Consider the following 26,110-nt stretch of genomic DNA (forward strand, 5'->3'; position numbering starts at 1 on the left):
AACAATATTAATGGCTTTTTTGTTTGTTTTCTGGCATAAAATATTTTGATTTCTAGAAAATTCTGGTATGAACAATATTGTGTATACATATTAACCTGTATAAGAAAATGCTTACGAGTTGCTTTATTATTTCTCTATAGACCCAGCTGTCGTGTATTTAGGGCTTGCACTAGTGATGAGAATACACAGCTCAGTCCAAAGCCCACTGAAATTCAGTTACACTGTTGAGTTAACAGTGGGAGCCAGATATGGATTTGCTGCTTTTCTTTCTGTTTTTTTCTCAGCATGGAGTAGTCAGCCTTCCCTTGTGTCCGTAACTTCTGAGCCAGCACTGGAGTTCCCAGTGAGGAGCAGGACACATTGCTGTGCCCCAGCACCCAGCCTCTGAGAGGATAAAGCTAGTTTGGCCTGAAGAACCTCTGCTGATGGGGCCGGTATTGTGAGCAACCTTTAAAGTTGGTCTCTGTGTGAAGAATTCAACTCTGGCATAGCTACCCTTACATGGTCAAAGATGGCCATGTAGAAAATAGTCTTTCCCCCCACCTCACCAAGAAAATTTAGAGATAGATCCTCAGTTACTGTCAATCAGCACTGTTCCACCAAAGGTAGCATGTCTCCCTACATCTGTCCCCTTATCTGGGCAGTAGGTTGATTAATATACCTAAGAATAGACGTTAAAGTAATACAAGCTTCTGAAAAGATTACAGGAACAGTTACAACATCCACTCAAGGTGCAAAAATAGTCAGGTGGTGACTGCTACCTAACAGATGCCAGCAATACTCTTCTGGGTGGTGAGGTTTCCTTCCAGTTTTCATATAGCCTCTCACAAAGAACGTATCACTAATTCAAGTGCCTTCCTTTGAATTTCTATTGTGCTGCCAAGTGTAATCAGCATCTGTTTCAATTTTAGGGTGTGCTTGATGGGTGTTCAAATGGTTACAGATGTGCGAGGAGGCATCGGCGAGGCTTTCTTTGTTGAAGAGTATGGTTTCCTGACTTAGCGTAACTAACTTTTTGTGAAACAATATGCAAGCTTTTTCCACCTCCCTCTTTTGCCAATCCCGCACAGTCTTGTGACTCAAAGGGGCAAAACTGCACAACTCAGAGCCAGTGTGGGCCCCAGATTTCAAATGCTCAAGAGCTGGACTATGCAGAGCTGAGGTTTTGGTCTGGCCTGTGAAAAAGGAGAGAAAACCATCTGTGAAAACTGGATGCACATCTGGGTTTGGCTTCTACCCTGGGATCCCACAGAGTCTGAAATATGGATGATAATCACTTTCTGAATATCTACAGGTTGGGAGAAGAAATACTTTCTCTGCACCTTTGTGCAGAAACTTCTGCTCCGTTCCAGGACCCCGTATGCTGGGTACATGCAGAGTCCCGGTTACCGGAGCTGCTCCACGGAGCTGCTCCCAGAATCCTAGGGATGCAGGACCAGCAGCGTTTGGTCATTGTAGCTTTAGGAAAATGTCCTTTTCTACCTTAAAATGCCACACGGCAGTGGGGGAGATGGGATGGGGGTCAGGGGAAGATGCTCAGTAGAAGAACAGGCCCCTGAGTGGGGCCTCTCTGGTGGACGAGGGCTTGCCAAAGGCACTAAGACTTCCTTTTTTTTTGTTTTTAGACCCTGATGTCACATGAAAATCACAGTCTCCCTGCAAGTGCGAAAGCCCTGTATCACCCCTCCGGCCTTGCAGAGCCCCTCGGGGCCAGGGCCGGCGGGCGGCGTGGGCAGCCGGGAACCCAGCGCGGCCTCGGCGGGCGGCGAGATGACGCGTTGCTTCTCGCGCTCCTGCAGCAGCAGGGCAGGGAAATCGGCAGGGTTTCTCCTTCCCCGCGGCCCCCGCCTTCCCGACCTCGGTTTCCTGGCCAGCCCCGCTCCTGGGAACCCCTGGGGAGCCAAACGGGGAGCAGCCCCCTTCCTCGCGGGAAACGGCAGCCCGGGGCGCGTGAGGGCTCACGGTCTCGGCGCAGCGAGCGCAGCCTCCAGGAGCTATTTTTAAACGTGTCTCCTGCGCGCCCGGGGTGCTGAATGAGTTGCTGTTGTCCTGGAGGCGAGTGTCCCCCCTCCGAGCCAGCTGCTCGGGGAAGGGGGGCCGGCAGACAGACAGACAGACAGAGCCCAATTAAGCCCTCCCCTGGCCAGCCCCTGACACTCCCTCCTGCATTTTCCAGCCTGTGGTTACAGCGCTCAAAGGGTTCCATTAAGTCATCAAGTTTTACAGGTTCCTTAAAAAAAAAAGAAGAGGGAGAGAGAGAAAAGTTTGGTCATGGATAGGGAATGAGTGATCAAAGCTGAGCCAAAGCTTCCTGTTACACCAGGACTATATATATATCGTGTCTTTAATGTTGGGGGATGCAAGCAGGCTGCTAGGAGACTGGAGCACTAGCTGACTCCCTGCCTGATTTCCCAGCTCGCTCGCTGAGGTTTCTTCCACCGACCACAATGAACAAGTTCCTGTGCTGCATGCTTGTGGTAAGTCCCTTCAGAGAGGTAGATAGGCTTTAAGATGCATTACAGCTTCAGAGATGAGGCTGTAAAGACATAAAGGAGACTTCTGTTTGGAGGGTTTTTTGTTTTGTTTTTCTTTTTTTCTTTTTCTTTTTGTCTTCTCTCCGCTTTCCTGGTGAATCCTTTGTTTTCATCACACTGAGCTTTCGTGGTGAGGTTTGAAGTGAGATGGACACTTGCAGCTTCAGGAAGGAAGCAGAGATTTTGATCACATTCTCAAGGTAGTGGCATGGTTTGCTTTTCTTATGCCTTCTTTCTCAACTTCCACTCACTTTTGTAAGGCTTCATCGGGCTGGGCCAGCATAAAACATCATATCTAGGAATGAATTTTAGAAAATGTAGGCTGGGATGTTTGCTTTTGGTTTACAAAAAGCTCCATCCTTGCCTATATGTGTAATCTTTTTTACAGTGGCACTGGTCAGTATCTCAAATGCTGGGCTGGCTTTCTTACCCTGAAAAACCACTGTGGACTCCAGAAAGATCTGAAAAGCACAAGCATGTGGTGCTTATTTTGGCTTAGAAAATTCAGCTTCATGTGCAAGAAAATGATGAATTAGTAGCTATGTCAGTAACTATTACAGAAGAGGTTGTGTTATTAAATCCTAGATAAGCCCCTGCTTTAATAAGTTTTTGTTTACTTGCTGTTTTAGAGAGAAATTTCCAAGTGCAAATTTAGAGATGTCAGCAGTGAAATAAATCTTTCAAAATATCATTTAATCTGTTTAGCTGTATGGAATTTTATATGATGTCAGACTAATTTAAAACTGTGTACAGACAGATACTGCATAACATCTATTTGCAGAGTATTCATCTTTTGGATAAGAAAATATTTAAAGAAAAACAATAAAAATAATATTCAAAGTAGTCTGTTATGTATGCCTGCACAGTAACTTGTTTCTAGTTTGTTTTAATGAGTACAGTGACATTAATGTTGTGGTAGGACATTAGAACTGAGTTCCATTTATTCTGAAAGCTCTTCATAAATGTAGCAAGATTTCCAGGATCCAATGAGTAATGCATGTTTATTGTTTTCTGCATAACTTTCTGAAAGAGCTGTTTGAGAAACAAGCCCAAGTAACTAATGGTGCAAGGGAAGCAAAAATTGTTTGACTCATGGTCGGCAAATTGAAATGCAGGACTGTAACTTTTTCATCTAATGTATGATGTTGTGCCTTCTTTGTCTATACAAAAGCACAGGAAGTTAATTTGGGAATTTCAGCAATAGCTTGTTATCAGTGTGCCTTCTTATCTTTGCTTGTCATAAAATAATAACACATCAGCATTTTGGTCTTAAATAAATGTTATGTGCCCATTCCTGTTCTTTCATAAAGTAACAGTGTTTGGTGAAGTTCAGTGTAATCCCTATTTAGAGCTGTTTCTGTCAGGGAGGGTGATTTTTGATTTATTTCATGAGCTGAGTTGAAACATGTCAGAATGACAGGAGTATATATCAAAGAGCTTCAGGATTCAACTACAGTTTTAATTAAAAGTAATTTATTTAATGTTATCGTGAAGTTTAAGCACTGCCAGCTGCAGCAGAGCTCAGAAGAGTAGTTGTAGTACCTGTTTCATAAGAAGGTGTGTAGGCACAAGAGTGGTTCAAGGTTGCGTGCATTTGGCTCACACATCTTAAGCTTGGGTTGGAGGCACCAGAGGTAAAAAAGACAGTTTGGACTTGATGTACTTTCAGCCTTGGTCTCTTTACTAACATTTCAAAAAAAGGGGACCTGCTGTGGTAGAGCGTGCATGTATGTGCTATTTGCTGGAACACTAAAACTGCTTACAAACAGAGGAGCATTATGAAACAGGGCTGAATTGAAAGAATTTCCCCAGAGTTGGATCTCGTTACTTGTCACGTAACTATCTTGACCCTTAAACATGACCTTTCTCTATTTTGGATCTCTGGATGCATGTGACATGCTTTTTCTGGCCTGCCTGTTGGGTTTGTTGTGTGTAGGCAGTAATGGCTTTGCAGCCCTCTAGGGTAGGAGTTTCCTTTCTGTCTGTCTGTCTTTCTTTCCTTCCTTCTTTCTTTCTGTACGTCTGTCTGTGTGTTTGTTGGTTAAAAATAAAACACTGAAGTTACCAGAAGAATTTTTAAAAGATATTGTCATGATTTGAATTACACCCATTATTCTGATCTCGTGCAAACTTTAGTTTTGCTCCTTTTGTGCTTAACTTTTATATTAGTGGAATTGCTACTCTCACGGTCTTCCTGGAGAAAAACACCTGTTTCCAAATAATACTGGACATATTGTTTCTCTAGGTAGATGGTCAGTTGTTAGTGATCCTTTTCAATGCAGAGGCAGACTGTAGTCATGGCAGTAACATCCCAGGTTTGGGTTAGCTCTAAATCTTGCTCTCACTGATGAATAATGTTCCAAAATATGATTTATGGATAAGATACATCTTTGGGTGCGTAGCTGGTTAGTGTTTTTTACTTTCTTCTTCCACAAGCCTCAAGGAAAATGTAATTCACATAAATGAAGACTTTCAGTTTAGCATTTCTTTGGTAAGACACAAAACTGCTTTTCAGCTGAATGTCATTTTCCTACCACCAAAAATGAAACAGTAGTTTAGACCTCTCAATTGCTTTCTAAATGACAGCTAACTGTGCCTCACAAAATCTCTGCTAGATTTGAATTGCTACTGTATTGCTTTACTTATGGAGATGTGAAGACAGAGGTTGACACCCATGTTTTTGAACACAGGTGGCTCAGAAGAGTTACTAGTTATATCCCTCATATAAAAGAGAGGCCTCATCTTTACAAAACATCGTCCATTCAAAAGTAGCCCTGTTATGTCCAAAGTGAGTGGATGGGTTCTTTTGTACTGAAACAGCTGACAGAGTGGTGAAACAGCTTTATAAGTGAATCTCAGACCGGTGAAAATGACTTGGTTTTATCTTTCATTTGTGTGCTGCACGCTCAGTTGTGGCCTGCCAAAAGGTGCGTTTAGTTTGGGCTGCAATCTGAGTGAGCCCACAGTGAATTATGGTGTACATAGTTCTCCATAGCTGTCATCCCAGAGAAGTCAGACTTGGTGATTGCATGGAGTCCCCAAAACAGCCAGGCGAGGAAGAAGAGGTCTGAGCGTCTCCCAGCTGACCAGACAAATGAGAGTCATTTCGCTTTAGATCAGTCATTTGTAATAGATGGTCATGGATCTGATCCAGCATGACAATGTCTTGTATGGAACACTGTAGGTACTGTTTGGATTTGCCAAGCTACTGATTATGGGGACCTATCTAATATCTTTCAGTACTACATTTTGCTGCTCAGGTTTCACTGGGACCTTTGCATCATTTCAGTGTGGCATTCTACCTACGACCTGAGGGGAGGTCAGGGCCTCTTGCCTTAGCTTTATCCAGATAGTTGATGTAGAAAGCAAAGTAGGAGAGTTGTGAGATTTTACTTTGAACCCAGTGCAAACACTAGCAGCAATCTGACAGATGCCTTCAACGATTATTTATCAAGCAGGAAAATATTCTTCAGAATGGCTGTGGAATGCAAAGCAGAAACAGATTTATCTTTCTCAGCAAATTAAACATTCTCCTTTGGTCTACAACCCCAAACCACAAAGCCAAGCTATATAATAATATTTTCATATGCTGAAAAACCACTATCTTTTTTCTCACAAAGCACTGATTTAAGGGGATGATGCTTGAAGGACTTTTGCTTTATGTGCTTTGTCTTCCAGTTCATTTTAATTCAACAAGAAAAAGCAAGTAGCTCTTTGCCTTACATTTGAAGATAAAAGGAAGGGGCATGTACTTCTTTTAATGCCCAAGATCCAAAATGAAATTGCACAATCGCATTATTTTTCTTTCAAGAGTATCTTCTAAAGGCTTAAAGAAATGGACTGTAGAGGCCTTTTATGTCACGATTGATGGGTTTGTGTATGCTGACATAAAGAAGGTATGGAAAAATATTGCTTTAGGCCTAATGTGTTGAGGATCAACAATCAAAGGGTTGCTTTTTAACCTTGGGTAACTCATTTTGAGTAAAATGTCAAAATATATTAAATACAGTAAGTGACAATACAAACCCATGAAACTTCAAGAATATGTAATATATTAGCCAATCCAATTTGGACATCATTCTCTAAGCTAAAGGCTCCGATATGGTTATAAGCAAACCCTGCTTTAAAGTGTCTTGCAGTGCTTACAGTTATGACACTGACTTACATTGCAGTATTTAAAATTGATCCCAACTGTTTACACAGAGAAGTCCCTTCTGAGAGGTAGCCAGGATTTGGCCCTGAGAGATCGATGAGGACTGAGTTTTTCAGTCCTTTCAGAACTGGGCCCATGACGGTGGGGGGAAATTTCACCTGATAGTTTGATAGATGTAGCTGATGATATTAAATTTTTTTGTTTTAGAGATTATTTTGTTACTAATAACATTTCCTATTCATATAACAAAATAACCATTGGGATTGTTTTTAAAATTGAGCCTTGCTTTTCACTGGGAAAACCCTTTCCAAATGAGCGCACTCTGAATCAAACTAACAGTTAATTTGTTGAGATGAACAAGGTGCCAAGTATCATTGTCTTCCAAAATGGATTATAAAGGATACGCTTAGGATATAAAATTGAAGGAAACTGCATAGATCTTTTGAGTCCATTACCCTGCTCTTCCAGGAAATCAAACTTCATAATTTGTTTTCAGAAATGTATCAAGAACTATATTTTAACCAGTTGGGTTTTCATATGCTCTAATAGTGCTATTTCTTAAAGCGGAGACTGAGGTATTTAGTACTTATCCCACCCTTATGTACAGACATCCAGTTCAATCAGAGGTTTTAGCTAAGTGAGGATTTGCTACCAAGTTGGTCCTAGTACTGCTTAGGAGGAGAAATGTCAGGAATGACATAAAATGCATTTAATTAGCATTTAATATGGATCGGGAACATGCTTTTGAAGGGCTTCTCCAGATCATCTTCATTTACTGTGTTTTAGTTTGCACATCAGAGCAAACTTGGAGTGCACAACATGGATTTACAAAAGTAAGCTGGATTGATGAAAGTAAATCCAAAGACAGACTCCAGAGACCCACCAGATGTGTTCCAACCACTAATGGCTGCTCAGTCTATGGGACCAGACCTGTGTTGGTCCAAATCCCCCACACACACACGCGCCCCAAAACATGCAAAATAGGGATGTCAGCTTCTTTGCACCATCCATTTTTGCTCTACAAATCTGCTCTTACAGGCGACACAACTTGCTAATGTAAGCATAGCTGAGGGTATTCTTGACTGTGTGACAGGCCAGGGGAAGGGACAAGTTAGTGAAGTTCCCCACTAGTTTACTCTTTGAGCTGGGGGACACAAGTGGTCTTTCCATTCTGTTTGTGAAGTTCCCAGACCAGTTCTGGTCCAAGTTACTTCAGTAAAACTATTAGAAATCACACCTAATTGCCTTGAAACATCCTCACCTTTTTCTTCTGTAAAACTTCTGAAAAATTGATTGCTTTCACTTTGGCCCTTAATGTAGGTTTGAGGCTAACTTCTGGTTTTCAGGTTATATATTAAATACTCAGAATACTCAGAAGTGCTAGCTGCTTTCTGTTGCCATAGAAGGCAATCTTACAGATCTATTATCTACGTATTACTAGGGGACCTATGGTAGTTTTACAAAGAATTATGATATATACGATTAGAGTCTAGAAATGTACCTAACAATATACAAATGTCTCTACTGGGTCTAAGAAAAAAAAACATGAAAAAAAAACCCTAAAAATCTACATATCCTCTCTGTGACAGAAGTTGATAAATGACACATAGAGAAGAGTTTAAGAAAAAAATGAACGTACAGTGATATTTCTCCAAAGCACTCTTCTAGAATTAAGCAATTTTTGGTTTGGGATCTCCTGACCAAGAAGTGATGTTTGTGTTTAACAGTGCTTTATTAGAATTTTCCTCCCTTTCTTTGTCAAATTGCCTTTTGAAACCAGTTATTTGCAATGTTCTGTAGCAAGGAGTTCCACAGCTTACCTGTGATTATAAGATTGTAATAGTCATATTGTAGTAAGAAGAATGATCTAGCTCTGTGTTCAAAATTAAGTACAAAATGTTCTGGTAAAATACTGAAATATTAATTGCATTTCTAGCTTTAGTTGGACTGAAGGGTCTTTGGTAATAAATATTTACAAAATAGAATAGTTTTATATGACATACCTATGGCTCAGCCGATGATTGATCGATTATTGCAGCTACATAATGTTTGTTTCTGGGAATGAAGAGAAGAGAGCTGGAATGTGATTTTCTTTTAAAAACACTAAGAAACAAATCAAATGCCAAGACCAACAGTCCTTTTTGTGATGCTGATTTATTAATCCTATGTTTATGTTTATTGGTTATGCTCATTTAGATTACTAGTATTCTGCAGCAGAAATAATACACAGGAATTTGTGCTTCCAAAGGGAAAACTTAGCATAGTCTCACACATGTATTTTTCACGTATTTTTTGATCCTCTCAGTCTGGACCTTTGCGGTGTGTTTTTTTTTTTTTTTTTCCTAAGTGATATAATTAAAATTCGGATCAATTTCTTTCTGGACCTGAGTCAAATTGTTTTCAATTCTTATTGAATTGCTTCATATAGTGGTTGGTTCTTCAGGAAGCAAGTGCCTCTGTTTTTCCCCACAAAACCCCATGCTCTCATATCCTCATTGTTGAAGCTGAACTCTTTCAAATCCGGACTCACCCCCTGCAGCAAAATCTCTTACTTGGCTCTCATATATGATTTCCAAAGGAAATTGTCAAGTAAGGAAAACAGACAAATCTTGTTGCTATTACTCCTCCTCATTACAAGGGGAGCCGGGCATTCATGATATGGGACCTAAACTGTTGAGCACCTGAAAACGTGACCGAGTGCAGAGGATGCAGGATCTCAAGGAGCAGGGTCTGTTGCTGCAGCAGTGACAGCTTGGGGTTTGTTGTGGACTCACGCATCACACAGTGGGAAAAGTAGCGTTTCTGCACAAGGACATGCTGAGGTATCTGGCTGCTCTCCTGAATCATTTTCACAGTGTCAGATTTTCATCTGCATTTAGTATTGTCTGAAGCTCTTGGATTTCCATAGACATCTGCATGACATGTTGGTTTATGCTTGTCTTTGCAGCATGTGTGCCTCGTGTTAGTCTGTGATATTCTGCAATACTGTATGAGAATGCATGTGCCCATGCAAGCCTTGGCATCTGTGGGATGGACGTTTAATTCTTGCTATATTATCTATTACTGAATAAAAATCCTAGAAGAAAACCTGACTGTTAACATCTGATGGGATTTTAAGGACTTCCTTGTTACTAGGTTAATAGCTGCAGATTTGCTAAGGGTGGGTGCATTTTTCATCAACAGAAAGACATTCACTTTTTAAAAATGCGCTGCACCCTCTAATTAAACAGATCTCGTGAAACAGATCCAGGCATTTAAGAAAAATTGAGCTGCACATCATCAACGACCTTCAATGAGAAATAAGGAGTTTCTCACAATGAAGGCATTGTGCATTGAGACCAAAAGAAAAAGTGAATTCTCCACCTATGGAAATCTCAGATAAAAATTGGACAAGTTACAGGGCTTAGTCAAGGGTAACTAGAAGAGACTGAGGGGGATATCCATACTATCTGCCTTTCATTCTGAAGTGAGTCTAGGTATAGCCAAATAAAAAGTGGGTTCATAGACAGACAACAGGAGACTGCAATTAAGAACTCTCTGTTAGTCGGTAAGAGTTCTTATTTAAGGTACCTAATATTAGTTGGTGCAAATGCTGAGACTTGTGTTGGTGCAGATTAGTGATTTAATTGTCCTTTCCAGTCTTAATAAAAATTTCACATAAGAAGTGCAGCTCTGTGGCAGAAATGAGGCCCTTAAGTGAAGCTTCTTTAGGAAAGTTAGAGTCTGAATGAATATAAAGAGTTAATTCCCCTTACTCTTTGGGGACATCTACATTGGAAAAAAAGGAAAATGTGCTCTTGAAACGGAATTGGCAACTCTGTATTAGCTAACTGGGATTAAAATAGCAATGAAGACAAGTCAGCCAGATCTTTAATTTGAATGGACATATACATAGAAAAATTTCATCGTTAGAGCCAATTTACTTCATCTTTATAGGATGAACAAGTTCTAAAGAGAAGCAGCACGTTGATTGTGCAGCGTTCGGGCAGAGCTGAGGTCTCAGCCTGAAGTCCCAGCTCAGGGCTGACCCTGTGGGGCTCGGGGCTATTCTTAGGGAAGTAAACAAGAGAGTTCTGTTTTTGAAGGGCTGTGAGAATCACATAACCAAATTTTGAGTTAGAGTAGACCAAAATGACGTGATCTCTAAGCTGTCTCTACGGAAGGGCAGGGTCATCTCAGACCGCTAGTTCCTAAATCGCACCAACAATGTAGATTATTGCGGGAAGCTGAAGGGATTGTGGCTGTCATGATTTCTGTAAGGGCTGAACCAATTTCTCCAGACAGAGTTAAGCATTCCCTGAGTGTACTTTTGGATAGGAAGTGAAAGCATTGGCCTGACCTGTTCCGGCTTGTGTGACTAAATCTTTAATGCAGCTTCCATCAGTTGTAGCATTCTTTACCTCTGTCTGAAGCTACATCTTTATACTTGAAGCAGTTGCAACGTTTTATCCCAAGATTAAATGAAAGGCATTGAAAAGTAACTCATATTGTTCTATCCATTCATTTCCAGCAAAAATAAATATTGTAAGGAATTATCCTTTAAAGATACCTCCAGTAAATAGGGCAGTACACTTGTTAGATTTGTATACTCAGATATTTGCCATTTCTTTTGCATCTGAAGTGTTTGATGTTTAAGAGTGCAAAATTCCCATCTTGCTGTGCACCGAGCATGATGCTAAGGAAATTAATAGACCAGGTTCTCTGCTGCCAGTAGGTTAAAAAAGATCATTGCCCGGTGATTTTAAAAAGGTGTAAGTGGGAGAATAATTGGATCTATAGCCATAGATGAACTAAGAACAAGGAAGTACTTATGTCGGTAAGATGTTCTGGATAAGATCCAAAAGGTTTCCCATACAGAGATAGACATGGGAGAGTCCGGAAGCTGGCTAATATTTTCTAAATTTCTAACATAAACATTTGATTGAAGATAGCGACAGGATTAAACTCATAAACTCATTAAAATCTAGGTTTCTTTGTGACTGTGTTGCCACCTAGGATTAAAGTGAACGATGTTTTATTTTCCTGTCACTAGCTCTTGGATATTTCTGTTAAGTGGAGCGTCCAGGATCTCTCTCCTCCAAAGTATTTCCATTACGACCCAGGAACTTCTCGTGAACTGATGTGTGACCAGTGCCCTCCTGGATCCTACGTAAAGAGGCACTGTACAGCTACCAGCAAGACGCAGTGCGCCCCATGTCCGGACCAGTACTATGCCGAAGACTGGAACAGCAACGATGAATGCCAATACTGCAACGCTGTTTGCAAAGAGTTGCAGTATGTTAAGCAAGAATGCACGAGCACACAGAACCGTGTCTGCGAGTGCATCGAAGGGAGATACCTCGAGCTAGAGTTTTGCTTAAAGCACACGGAGTGTTCTCCCGGGTTTGGTGTTGCACAGCCAGGTACGTATCTGTTCTTAATAAGCACTGAATTAATGAGAGTTCTACGATGCATTGAAGAGTTGTGGCACTTACAAGATTAGGAAGCAGGCTTGTCCAGATGAAATTACAGGATGGTAAATTGTAAAGCCAATTGAACCTGTTACTGGTCTGCATTGTTTGGACTGTAGCCAAAGGAACATTTCTCAGTGGAATACCCCTGCTCCTACTGTAATATATTACTTAATGGCAGAAGCAAATGTAGCAAATTGCACTCTAATGAGAAACATGATGGATTATCCCTTTTAAAGGAACATTATCTGGAATGTAGTATTTGTGTGTGTGATAAATAATAATGTTTTCATTTTGAAATCTGCTGTTTCAAGCAACAGTATATCTTGACAAACACCAGGAGTAGTAAGTGCTTTGACACCAAGTGTATAATTATAACAATATTAATATAACTCTGGCATCAGAGCAATATGTGGTAGTAATTAATTATCAATGTCTTAAGTGGAACTCTTAGGGAAATTGTTACTATTATCAAAAAACCAACCATTTCTTTGTTAAACAAACTGGTACTAGTATGTCTGGCAGGGATAGAATGAAGTGGTGCTTTTCAGTGGAGTGTATTCTTCATTGTAGACAACATAAATTGTTAAACCAATAATAAGTTCTTCTCTCAAAGCAAAATACATTATTTATCATTTGGCAAATGTCATGGCCCAGTTTAGTTTCAGTATTTAATACAGCCTAAAAGAACTGTAAACTGTCATTGTGCCAGAGACTGATCACTGCCCAGAGAAGAACACCAAGGAAGGGAATACAGAAAATCAAGAAGTGTCTCAGACATGAAGCTGTAGGAAGCCAATCTCCAAAGCTGCAGAATTACTTCCCTGGTAATTGTGTATATGCAGTAAGAAACATTAGGGCTAACCAGAACATTGTAGAGGTATACTGAATAGTAGTAGGTCAAGAGTGTTTTCTCCAGTTATATCTCACTGGAGAACAACTGATATAATGAGTAATGTAGCTGCTGTAGAGCGTCACTATTCCCTGAGTAATTGATTAATTAAAAGCTAACCTGGTGCCACATCTGCTCATGACACTTTTAAGCATTTCCATGCAGTTCCTCCAGCAGCTACCACATTCCAGTATTAGAAACCTTCACTCACCTAAATTGTTTTATCCAAGGGCGTGGGTCAATGAGGTTTCACTGCACCTTAGCAGCAAGTCAAAAGGGGACAGAAACAAAGTTCTCAGAAAGCCCACGTGAGAGGTGCACAAAATAAATCGAGCAAGCAGCCTGCTGTATCCCTGAAAGAATATTGAAATCATGACTACAAATTTGGATCCCTGAGTTCAAAATGAAGCAAACTTTGGAAGAAGATAAGTTGTTGAATCATGTAATTTATTGGAAAGTTGGCTTCCAAAAGCCCATCAGAATGAACAGACTAAACCCAAGCAGACGTCAAACAAGGAATAAAAACATTGTAATAATAATTGTGTCCCCCTGTGTCAATATTCAGTTTTTGAGATGAGGCATTGAATAAGAATTTAATAAGCATGAACCACATTGTGTTCTCACTTTCTGCCATGTGGCACCATGAAACAATGCCTTTGTAAACTCGGGTAAAATAAAGCCTAAGTGTATAAAAATAAGCTTGCACTGCAACATAGCAAGATAGTGTGGTCCAGTGCCTCTTTCAGGACTTAGAGAACTGGAAATCTGACTGTGGTTCCCCATTGCCAGTTGCTCATGATCATGCTGGGCAGATCACTTTACTGCGGTAGTCCCCATTTGTGAGTGCAAATTAAGGTTTGTTCCTTTCTGCAGTGGCCAACCCTATGCCTGGCAGAGCTTTTGGTAGCAATTTGCTTGGGAATTAGCACTGCTACAAGGCAGCATTATCTCCCCTGCAGCATCTGCTGTTCCCCTTGAGAGAACAGGGGATTCCAGGCAAACTGAAAGGAGCGGCAGAAGGGCGGCCAGGCCGGGCCATGACAGTCTGTGCCCTGAACACAAGACACCAGATAAGCAGTGAAGAAGAAGCTGGCAAATGCTGCAGATTACTTTATATTCAACCCTGAGAATGCTGACGATTACCCGTTTTATTTCCCTCTTGTATGGAGAAGGTTACACGGGAAACTCTAAAAAGGGAGATCAACCATTTGCAAGAACTTTCTCCTTTCTTCCCCTTCCTAGCTGCTGAAACACAAGAATAACATGTCTGTAGTAGGGAGAGTTACTAAAAATTCAGACTTCCCCAAAATGCTAATTGCTCCCTGTGCAGGTGCAATAGACAGCCGTATGTTGGTTGGACTTTTGTATAATCTAGATCCAAAAGCAGCGTATGTTGTACAGGAAAATGTAAGGGCGGACCTGCATGCAGCCTTCCACCGTTTGCTGCTGCTGCTTGTTGGGGGCTGGAAGCAGAGCTTGTTTGTTTTCTAAGCAATATATAGGCTCTCTGATTTTTGATGCACAAAAACTAAAAATTCCTGCTTTGTTTTCACTTATCTATTGAATGAAGTGCTAGATCGTGTATATGCAAATATTATTATTTATTTCTTGGCTATCAGAAATCTTGAGATTCATAGTCTTTTTTTTTTTCTAAAGAAATGCCCAAAATATAAAATTTACTTAAAAGCTAACATTAAAATAAGCATCCACATGTAAATACTCCCAAAATACACTAGATGGAGGCATTTTCATATTCAAATGTAGTTTCCAATTATAAAAAAGAATTTTAAGCGCTTAAGTCCATATTCAATAATGCAATATTAGATATTAGATTTTAGACACTTGCATAAGTGTTCAATGAATAAAGATGACTTGGGGTGAATATAAAGCATTTACTGGTGCTGTAATTTTCTTGTCGCTGGTGGTTAGAGTGCATTATTTCAGATCTCATGCTTTCATTTTCTTCCTCTAAGTCAATTCAATAGAACCATAAAATATTGTTCGGTTGTTGTATCATATGTTTAATTCTGGAGTAATAACCATGTGATTATGGTAGCCAAACACCAAGTAAAAATATCTATGTATATTAAAAATTTTTGCTGTATTGGATATCTTTTATTTGCTTTTAATAGTTATTTTTCAATCCAAGAAAAAGTTCAAAAATATTGCTTGAATTATATTTTTCAGTATAATTTCATACTTGAAAGGTGAAAGTACAGTTCAGAGGGTCTTAGTTGATCTTTAGCTGAGTTATATTTTTGGCTAGAACTAAATAATCCACTCTAGTAATGCTCTGCACAAGTATTACTGAGTAGTATTTAGTGTCTTGTGCCAGTTCGTTGTTTTCTAGGATATTTGTATGGATGAAAGATGAAGGTCAGACATCATGTCTAAATAGACTCAAGTAATTACTGATTTACAAGAGCTTACAGATGCTGGTAACAGGGATATATGTAAGAGTATTATTTACTCTATTACTCCAGGAGGAACATCATTCTCTGAAAGTCTTTTTTGTTTTCAAAAATTAAAGCTTTTCTTTGTCTAAATGTGCTTCTTTCTTACATGAGGAACGTGAAAAGCAGAAGTTGTCACAATTTTGGGAGGGATATTTTCTTGCATTTTTGTAGTCTTGTATTTTTTTTTTAACAATTCAGGTTATATGTAAATGGATGTGTTGTTTTCCTGTTTCCAAAGGTACCCCTGAGAGTGACACCATATGTAAGAGATGTCCAGAAGGATTTTTCTCGAATGTAACATCATCCAAAGCAGCTTGTCAAAAACACACAAACTGTAGTGCACTGGGTTTGAAAACAGCGTTGAAGGGAAATGCAGTTCGTGACAACGTGTGCCAGGAAAATACAGATACATCAGCTCAAAAATGTGGCATAGGTGTGTATCATATTACAGAAGAGTGCCCTGAAAACATACCTTTGATTATTGTTAAAATGAAAGTATCACCATTTATGATAAAAGCATCTAGGTGGTTAGTCATTTACCTGCTATAGTGATGGACATAGTAGAACTTTAATTACCGTAGGTCAGAGCGAATGGAACTCAAGCACAGAGGGCAACTGTGAAGACCACTCTTTAGTTTTTAATGGTTTTTTAAGCACTTTTCTTATCATCTTTGCTGCATACTATTCTTTTTCAGAGATAAGCAGTGTAACCAAGATCAAAACAATTGACGTATTCTTTTTCTCTTTTTTATTTTAGATGTAACCCTGTGCGAGGAGGCTTTGTTTAGGTTTGCTGTTCCTAATCAACTCACACCTAACTGGCTGAACATACTAGCAGACAGTTTGCCTGGGACAAAGGTTAACACAGAAAATATAGAAAGGATTAAACAAAGGCACAGTTCTCAAGAGCAGACCTTCCAACTCTTGAAATTGTGGAAGCAGCAAAACAAAGAACAAGATACGGTCAAGAAGATTATCCAAGGTGCCTTATATTGATAGCACATATGTTAGAAGCAACCTTCTAAATGGCATTTTACAAATTGTGGGGGGTCAGATTCCTCCTGGTGATGGGGTATGCCCTGACGGGGAGGTGCAGGGGTGGGTTTGGCTGAGGAGTGTTGGTGCAGGAGCACTGACGCTGAGGGCAGCTGTAGAGGTGTAACTAGGAGCAGGATTCAGCTTTTTACACTCAATTCTGCCCAGATTTGCCACACATGGCCCCTTTGGGAGCGCGCGTGGTGTTGGAGTCTAGATCCCCTTTGGGGACTGTACAGCCTACAAAAACGTTTCCTGCAGCTATATCTGAGCAGCAGCTTTTGAGGTTAGAGGGAGCTGGATATATACAATTGAGAGTCCAATTTATTTTAAAATAAAGCACTACTAGTGCTGATTGACAGCTCAGACTGATACATGTATTTGCAGAATGGGGACAACATGGGAATAAGGAATACAACTGAAGTGCTTTCCCTTCTTTTTGCCTTCTGGTAGATATTTGTCATGCCAATTCACTGCTTTGTTTGTGCTGAATCTGCCAATACCCGGTGTCAAAGGTGAAACAGTGCTGCAGTGTTAGCACTGAGATTTTTATGAAAGCCAGGCTACCTCTTTTCATGTAAGCCACCATCAACAACCACCACATTTTAATGACCTTTTGTCTACAAGGAATAGACTAGAAAAATGCTGCTGTTTTTCCTCACCTTTTGAATATGTATGCTTATGTCAGATTGTGAAGTGTCTAAAATGCTTCAGAAACTGAAATGACAGTGTCCATTTTAGCAAAGCTTGCCTAGACATTTCCAAAGTAAGAAGAGCAAGTTATTCATTCTGGAACCAAACATTAGGAGTCCTACCGTGTCTAGAGAACATTTTACAAGATGCAGGAAAAAAAGCTTATAGAAATAAATACTCGCTAGTAATTTTGTGTAGTTTGGGGCTGTTTGTATCTGCAAAGTTAATTACAATCTTCAGTGCTATTCAAGACTGGAACCTAAAATAGCATTGTTAATAGAATTATTTGAAATAAAGTAAAAAAAAAAATTGAGAAGGAATATTCACCTTGATGCTTTGGAAGTTTTTTTGCAGACCACCATAAAGTTGTAATGCATTGTACTTATGGCTCTTCTTTTTGCTTTATATAGATATCGATCTTTGCGAAAATAGTGTCTTAAAACATATTGGCCACCCTAATCTCACCTTTGAACATCTCAACACACTGATGGCAAGCTTACCAGGCAAGAAAGTGGGAAAAGAAGATATCGAGCGCACAATGAAACTGTGCCAACCTACAGAACAAATTCTGAAGTTGCTCAATCTGTGGAGAATAAAGAATGGAGACCAAGACACCATTAAAGGTTTAATGTATGGACTGAAGCACTTGAAAACGTACCACTTTCCAAAAACAACCATCCAGAGTCTGAAGAAGGTGATAAAGTTTCTTCACAGATTTACAATGTATAGGTTATACCAAAAACTGTTTTTAGAAATGATAGGGAACCAAGTTAAATCAGTGAAAGTAAGATGTGTCTAATTCAAGATACTTTTCATTCTCCACTGACTATTTTTCCCTAATTACTGCCAGCAGTAATTAAACTGGAACATTGTTTCCCTACATTATGTCTTACTATTTATAGAAATGCCTGACTGGAATAGCTCTAAGTCTTTTGCAGTGTTCTTGGAGGTTTTTTTATAAAATCACTTTTGTAAAAGCTATTAACCTGTTGGTAACACTAAGAGCCTGATTCTGCATTTTGCACATTCAGAATTGAAAAGCCCCACTATAGTCACTAGATGAGAAAAGAATGCTGGATCAGGCTCTAATACAGTATTTGCTATTTATATTCTTTAAGGTATAAACATTTTTGTTGTACATATTTATTAAGTTAAATGGAAATTGTATGAGACTGAATTTCAGGAAGAGAAATGAAAAGCACACTGTATATAGTCTAGTTAAACAAAAATGATCTCCTATATTTTTCTGGCAAAATTTTGTAGCATGCTCTAAAAGTTCTTAATTTCTTTACATTGTATATTTGAAAAGTATAATTGCTTAGTTTTATCTGTATAAGTTGTGGTATCTTTTGGTAGGGATGTTTTAATTTATCCAATGATTTTAACTCAAATACGGTGAAAATATAGCATAAGTGACCTGAATATTTAAATATTCTGTGAGAAAGTGAATGTACCATATTTAAGAAGCTGGATTTTTACACAGAATTTCATAATCTTATTTTATAAAACCATTAAATTTTTCAGTTTACTTTTTGACTGACATTTTACTCTTAACTCTGAAGCGGGCAGGAACAACAAAGACAAGCTGCATGAATTTTGCTGCTTATCTTGGGCTTGGCTGCCTACTACCCCCTGCCTGGTCTAGTAGTTAATACGTGAGCCAAGTAAATATTGACCAACACTGGATTGTCACGGTCACTGTGCAGGTGTCAAAGAACGTAAAAAGTGTGAAAGATTCTAGCTGATGGGGCACAGCCAGATGCGCTGCAACCAGCTACAACTCCATAGATATATCTGGCCCAGTGTCATTCCTGGCCCAGTGTCATTCTTGGAGAGCTCGCAACCTTTGCCCTAACCACAGCTTGTAATTTCATGGAGGAAAGATGATGCACTGGCCTCGCTGGGCTTGGAATGCCTCATATATTGCCACTGTGTTTAAAGGAAGGGAGCACAGAGAGGTCACACTGAAAAAAAAAAAAATCACTACCCATTGCCCTCAGCTGCAGAATGAGGCATCTATAGAGAGATGGGCCCAAAACAAGGGGAAAGAGAGCGTCACAAACATTGCGGCTGTTACTGAAAGGTCAAATAACGCTAAGGGTCACTGATCACTCACACCGCAAGCCAAGGCACTGGGCGGCCAGGGAGAGAGACTGCACTCTTGGGATTTTTTTTCTTTTTTCTTTAAACTACCCATACAGACCTGGGGTATTCAATATAGTTTTTCCCCTGGAGAAGGGGAAAAGAAAAGCTATCTGCATTTAGCTTTATATGTCAAAAATTCCTATATAACAGATGAGAGGATCTTAAGCAAAGAATGAGAAAGATTCCTGTTAGGTATGATAAGTTTGGAAATAAGCATCAAAAGCAGTGTCCTTGCAGAAAGTACAAACAGGACATATTGCTTTAAAAACTTGGTTTTAATTTTCCCTAGAATGTCTCATCACTTTTTGCATCAAAGTACAAGTATGCAAGACAACGCTCCCTTTTATATATCACATGCTATAAATTAGAATCCCCTTTATCAGTGTAGCTCTAAAAAATGGTGCTGAACACATAAAAAAAATCTACTTTCATGTTGATTCATGTTAAATCATTTACATACTTTCACAGCAAAAACTGGTTTAAAGTATAGTTAAAGAGTTTAAAAGACGATCGCAACAGAGTCGCAAATTTGGAAAGCAGAACTCAGATCTTTCCATGATGCTGCTGGGTGTGGAAGTTTGGGATGTTATATAAAATTAGAATAATCATTTACTGGCAGCAGTATGAAGAGGAATCCCACAAATGTCTCATAAACATTTTCATTCTAATCCTTCCTAAATGAAGTCCTGTAAATACAACTCTTTAGCAATTGGTAGTGTAGTATCAAATAGCAATATGGTTAAAAAATATGCAAATGGAATCAGTTTAACAGCGTTAATTGGATAGCAGAAAGCACAGTTGCTTCTTGCTTATTACTCCATAGTGCTTTCACCTTTTTAACGGATATATTTTTACTTCCTATTGCAATTATATGCAACTCTCATTATAAATAACATTGTAAATGTTTGTGGTCCTTCATGGGTGACAATACTGAAGGGGATGGTCAGAGCCACCGAGTACAGTTAGGTGTGCTATAGCTACTATACTAATATGCTATACTTAACTCCAGGAGAGTACAGCCTTTACTGGATTTTCTCTGAAAATTCAGCATTAAACTGTTATTTGTGCCTTTTAAGATAGAGTAGTTTTTTTGTTTTGGGTTTTTTTTTTTGTTTGTTTTTTTGCCTAAACACAAGGTTAGGGCTGTTTAATGAATTATACCTTTTAAAGCTGATCCAGCCAACCAGGCTGACACGTCTCAGTTGGTTTATGCCTGATTTATCACCTGAGCTCCGCTCAGCTGGAAGGAATCAAACCCTGAACAGCGCGCGCACACAATACTTGGGCCGCTTTCCCTTCCCCAAAGAGCCTGCAGCCCAAAATAGCCAAGACAAACAAAAGCAAGACCCAGGATAATGAGGGAGAGGTGAGGCAAACAGAAGGTGGGAGGATTGCTTGGAAAAAAATAAAATAAAATAAAAATGTGGGTTTGGGGGTTGTTTGTTTTCTAAGGAAAGCCGGCAGGAGGGAGCGGGCGTGGGAGGGGGCCCCGGCTCCGAGGAGGTGCTGCTGGCGGAGAGGGGAGGCCGCCAGGGAAAACCGGGCGAGGGAGGCGTAGGCAGGGCTGCCGCCCCCCGGGCGCCCCGAGCTGCCTGGGGTGCCCGCCCGCGCCTCGGCCCGGCTTCGGGGCAAGCCCCAGGAGAGGCCGCCACTCCAGCAGCCCGCGCGTTAGGGACGAGGCTGCCCGGCCTCGGGGAGAAGGGGAGGAGAGATGCGTTTGCTGCCTCCCGGTAGGGCGGTGATTGCCCCAGTGTCGGCTTCTCCCCGGGGGCCTCTGGTGCCCGGGGGCCACGGTAGGGCCGCTGCCGCTCTCTGCCTCCGGCCCCAGCGTGCTGTGGACCTGGAGACGTGGGAGAACATGGCTCCTAGGGAGGCAGGGCCTCTGCCTGGACGAGCAGCCGTGTCCGCTCCGGCTCATGGCGTCCCGAGGCCTTTCCCTGCTGCGCCTCCGTCATCGCGGAGGCCTCCCCGCTCCTGCCGGGCAGTGCCCCACGGTGCCGGCCGCGGCGCCATGCCCGGCCGCCCCTGGCCCCGCGCGGGGCGGTTCAGCTCGCTCTCATCCCCTTCCCGCTCGCGCTGGCCCCACACGTGTCCCTCCGTGCTGTGTCCTGCCCAGCTGCCGCCAAAACCCGGGGCCGTGGGGGCGCTGCCGGGCGAAGGGGAGGCCGAAACCAGAGGCAAGGCGAGCGAACGAGGTCGGCAGCCATCCTGCGCCCGCCCCAGCGGGGCAGAGGGGGGCACGTCCCCGCGTGCGGCCTTCCCCCCGAAACGGGGTTTTCTGTAGGAGCGCTCAGGCCCTGTGGTCATCCAGGGGAGACGAAGCCTCCCGAGGAGGAGGGGGCCGAGCCCTCGCGGTCCGGACGCTTTGTCGTGGTGTTGGCGGGGCTCTTCCTTGGCTCTCGGAGGCAGGTGCTTCAACCGCTGTCCCTCCAGCCGTGCTCTTGGGCAGCCCACGCAGCCCTCGCTTATCAAAAGGGCATTGTCTATCTTAAAGTATCACAAATTTAAAGCAGGACCTTAGGATTTTGAAATTTTCTACAGTCCCAATTTGTAGTTTTGTTTAATACGTACTTCTCCCCAGCAAGGCAGAGCCTGGGGCCTTGGAAAAAAAGGATGTCTTGGAGTAGGAGCAAAATTAAGGACCTCAGTATCTATTTTCTTCTTTAATCATCTCTCTTATGCTGTGCGCATCAGCGGACATCACAGATTCCTGGCCCCTGACTGACTCGTTGATGCTTTCGTAGTAAAATTACCAAGACCCTTAACTGCCTTCAGGTACCCATCCTGCATGACCCGGTGCGGGTCGTTGCCACCTCCGAGGCAGAGGCAACTGCTCTGCTTGCAAGTCACCTTGCAAGTGTATGACTTCTGAGCCTTAACATAATTCAGGACTGAGGCTCAGAAATAAGTAAATACTTGTTTAAATTTTTTATTTATTTTGCAGTTTATCAAAAATTACTAAATTTTGGGGAAATGTCACATGTGGGAAATACCCATCCTCCAAAATATTTCTTTAAAAATAATGTGGAGAAGCAAAATAATTTGGGGGAAAATAATTGAAAGAAGAGTTTTACTTTTTTTTTTATTCCTTCATCTTAACTAGATGGTAGAACCAATATTGGCAACATGCTGAGTAACAAGGAGATAAAAATATCTACAAAGCTAACACTGTAGTCCTCGAGTAAGTGAATATTTCCAGTGGACTCAAAGGACAAATCTATGGGCTAGGGCTATAGCAATGGGTTCATAATTGTAATGAATTTCATAATTCATTTTTTATATTAGAGTTTTAGACTGAACAAAGCTTGAGACAAAGCAAAACAGGTGATTGTAATGCGAAAGTAGTTTATTCCACTTATCATCCTCAGTCTTATATTTATGGCAAGTTTGCGTAGGATTCCTCTGTTTGTTTTTTCGCATTTAAAAAAAGTTCTTTCATGCTAACAGGTTATTTTTTTTAAATCATCCTGACCTTTAGTACCTAGGAGGTTATTTAAAAGGAACCACATGATGAAAGATTGTGGCTTTGGCAATATTTCATATATGAAGAGGACAGGGCGTGGTTCAATAACTGTGAATACAGAGTGTTCTAGAAAATATTTTCTTCTTTTTTTCTTAATCTAAGAAAGAAAGTCTTCATTCACTTCTAAATAAATAAACTTACCAGCAACTAAGACATATATCATTCTGGATGTGCAAAATTTTGTCAGCACACAAAACATGAATTTATTTCTATTAATAGTATTGATGGTTTAGTATTTGTATTGTGCCTTAGCTGGGTCTATGACACTTAAGATGAGTGAAATAATAGATCCTAGGGGATGATTATTCCCACCTAATGCAGTGGAAGCTCAATGTCAGTAAAAAATGGGTCAGATCCTTGTTTTCCTTTGAAGAGGAGAGACAGAAGTCAAAGATCAGGGTGCATAAATACCTCACTGCTTGCAGGAGCCTGGTCAGAGAGAAGGAAACCTGATGTTTTCAGGAAGCGTGCCCAAGCCCAGGAGATGGGTGAGTGCTTGAAGAAGGATGTTTTTAATTGCAACAAAATAAGCTGCAGAGTGGCTGGCAGGCAGGTGAGGTGAGGCAGATGCGGTGTGGGTTTGGAAGCTGGAGCAGGGATGCAAGGAATGGGCTGTCACTGCTGTTGAATTGTTTTGAAAGTCCGAGAAGGTCAACAGTGAAACCTCAGGAAGCTGGAAGAACCGTGCACGGAAATTACACTTTTTGCCTCAAAATCGGACTTTCTTGAAATAATCACAGAAACTGGGATACTGACAGCAAATATCTCCTCCCTGGAGGAAAGAGATTTCTCTGACAGCTAATGACCAAGAGCTAATTTTACGCTGACAGAGTGTGCTTGCAGATAAGCGATGGCAGCACCAAAGCTGTTACATGCCCAGCTGCGGAGCGGTGATCACAGCAACTCTCCCAGGCTCTGCACCTGGCTGGGGGTCACCCATGAATCTGGATGCCCACAGAGATGCACAGCTTTGCCGAGGGACTCGCTGCAGATGGGCTGCATGTTGAAACCCTCATCCCTCCCTCCGCAGCCCTGCTGCTGGCTTAGGTATCCCTGTGAAACCTGGACTTGCAGCCTGATGCTCCTGGTGGGATGAGGCATCCAAGCAATCCCTTTGGGTGCAGGAATTGCCTCACTTTCCTGCCACATGTGGGGCTGCTAGTGCCCACCTCCAAATGCTGAAAGTGCTCAGCTGGGAAGGAGGCAGCAGGGGTTAATTCCCTCCCTCCCTCCCTCCTGGGCCATGCCCACAGGCTGCAGGGAAGAGCCCTGGTGCAGGCTGGGGACAGCGTGGAATGCTCCAGCCTTCGTTCTTCTGCTGAATGGGGCCACCCCAAAAGCAGCATTTGTATTAAACAGGCATAGAAATAAGGGCATACCCAGCATGGGGAGCCAGGACCGGGACCTGCAACACTCTTGGCCTTTGAGGAAAACAACGGTGTGGCGAGGGTGCGCTCCCAAGCATGGCTTTTGGTCCCATCAGCCCCAGCACCAGGGGTGGGTGGCTGCCCCTGCGGGACCGGGTCTGTTGGAGCACATCTGGCCGGCACAGAGTGAGTCCAGCAGCCTCTCTTGGCGAAGGTGGGCATGTGGGAAGGCATGCATGTACTGGAGATGCTCTGTGCCTCCCGGACAGTTGCTTGTCCCAGCGGCTCTGGATGAAGGTGATGGCAATGGCATACGGGCAGCGAGATGTGGTGGCCAGCACAATTGGGCCCGGTGCTATAGGAGCCATTTGAAGGAGTTTGTGGACCTGATTTCCCTGCAATTTGTGCCTGTGTAAATCTAGAGTGACTCTGCAGAACTCAGTGGACATTAAGTCTATCTAAAGTAAAATTTTAAAAAGGCAAAACCCCAAAACCTTATTCCAGAGACCCTGGGGAGCCAGCAGTTTTTAGAGGCGAGAAAAATATCTTTCACTCTAGGAGGGGTGGATTCATTTAGCAGCCAGAGTAGACAGTCAGTTCTGTAGCTAATTTTGTACCCTTAATGTGCTAGTAAACTTGAAACTGCCCCACGTAATCCATTTTCATTAATAATACTTTGATATACAATATATCCTGTTCCAGGGCATCTGTGAAGTTTTATTCAACTCACAGGAGTTCTTATATGACTAACTTAAGATTTTGGAGCAGGGTACTGAACATTGGTGTTTTACATGGCTGCACAAATCTGGAAGGATTGTAAGACCTAACACTTTGCTCTTTGTTCTTTTAAATATGAAGGAAAAAAGATCTCTTTATTTTAAACACAAGAACGTCAGAATAACTCCAGAAAGTTCTTAGAACAAACTAATCTCTCACTGTAATAATGTGGAATTCTGGCACATCAAAACCATACCAGCCTAATCGGCAGGGAGTTTATCTCACAGACTGAGCAAGGAATATTGGGCAAAGTCTGTAATGAGGACTGAGGTTTAAATGTAGGACTTCTGCCTGAGGAAGTAACAAAAAGCTTCTGTTCATCATTGTAAGTTCACACTCAGAATCAGCTACCATTAGTTTAGTGTTCTCTTCAATTAAGCAAACAGCAAAGTATTTCTTTGTCCACAAAGAGAAGCATTTCAAAAAGAAACTGTTCAGTGGGAAACATGCAGTTCTGTTCACTTCACTTAGTCCTTGTTGCTTTAAAACCATTCTGATGACACTTTTGATGAGTCCTATTACCACTGTTTCTGCTTTCCTGCTATTGACAGTTTATTGACGTCATTTCTTCATCCACTCTGGGAGTGTAAACGGCTCTACTGTTACGCTGCATTTGACCCTTTTCCCATCCAGCCATGCCATCACCCTCCTGTCACCATGCAGAAAGTCTGCAAGACACAAATTGATGCTGCAAGGAGCAACACTAGCTCTGTCAGGGAGCTGTTGGTTTAGCCCCAGAGCCACCACACCTTAAATAACTGAACGTATTCAATATACTTTGTCAATGTAAAGGCTCTATCAGTGGCTCATGACGGGTGATCAGCACCGTGCAATTGCTTTGTGCTATGCTGTATTTACAAGCTCCTTTGAAATTGCAGAAATTGCACCTATTCCCACACAAATCTCCCTTCTCACTCTGACACCACTGTAAGAGGATGGTTACTGCAATATCCCACAATGTAATTCTAAAGGGTATAGGACAAACTAGAACACCCACAGAATACAGGCTAAAAAGAATCGGACAACCAAAAAACCTGGGTTATATGAAGGGTAATGACTAGTAAGACTCGTGAGCCAGGAAAATA

General features: G+C 41.5%; 1 protein-coding gene across 2 annotated transcripts; it reads left to right on the top strand.

Moving 5' to 3' along the window:
* The first annotated feature begins 2,239 nt into the window (after positions 1-2,239).
* Positions 2,240-18,741, top strand: TNFRSF11B (TNF receptor superfamily member 11b). 2 transcript variants are annotated; one of them, XM_013956948.2, is made up of 5 exons: positions 2,240-2,477; positions 11,720-12,089; positions 15,724-15,918; positions 16,243-16,467; positions 17,624-18,741. In XM_013956948.2, exons 1-5 carry the CDS (start codon positions 2,448-2,450, stop codon positions 18,010-18,012), a joined length of 1,209 nt encoding a protein of 402 aa, XP_013812402.1. In that variant the 5' UTR covers positions 2,240-2,447; the 3' UTR covers positions 18,013-18,741. The 2 variants fall into 2 exon arrangements, with proteins under 2 accessions (XP_013812402.1, XP_013812403.1); XM_013956949.2 differs by lacking the exon at positions 2,240-2,477 and adding an exon at positions 2,501-2,734.
* Positions 18,742-26,110: the final 7,369 nt, after the last annotated feature.

Source organism: Apteryx mantelli, chromosome 2, assembly GCF_036417845.1.
Source record: "Apteryx mantelli isolate bAptMan1 chromosome 2, bAptMan1.hap1, whole genome shotgun sequence".
Taxonomy (NCBI): domain Eukaryota; kingdom Metazoa; phylum Chordata; class Aves; order Apterygiformes; family Apterygidae; genus Apteryx; species Apteryx mantelli.

Coding starts and splice junctions, on each gene's coding strand:
- TNFRSF11B (XM_013956948.2), top strand. CDS start 2,448: ATGAACAAGTTCCTGTGCTGCATGCTTGTG. Junction 12,090..15,723: donor GTTTGGTGTTGCACAGCCAG/GTACGTATCTGT, acceptor CTGTTTCCAAAG/GTACCCCTGAGAGTGACACC. Junction 16,468..17,623: donor GGTCAAGAAGATTATCCAAG/GTGCCTTATATT, acceptor TGCTTTATATAG/ATATCGATCTTTGCGAAAAT.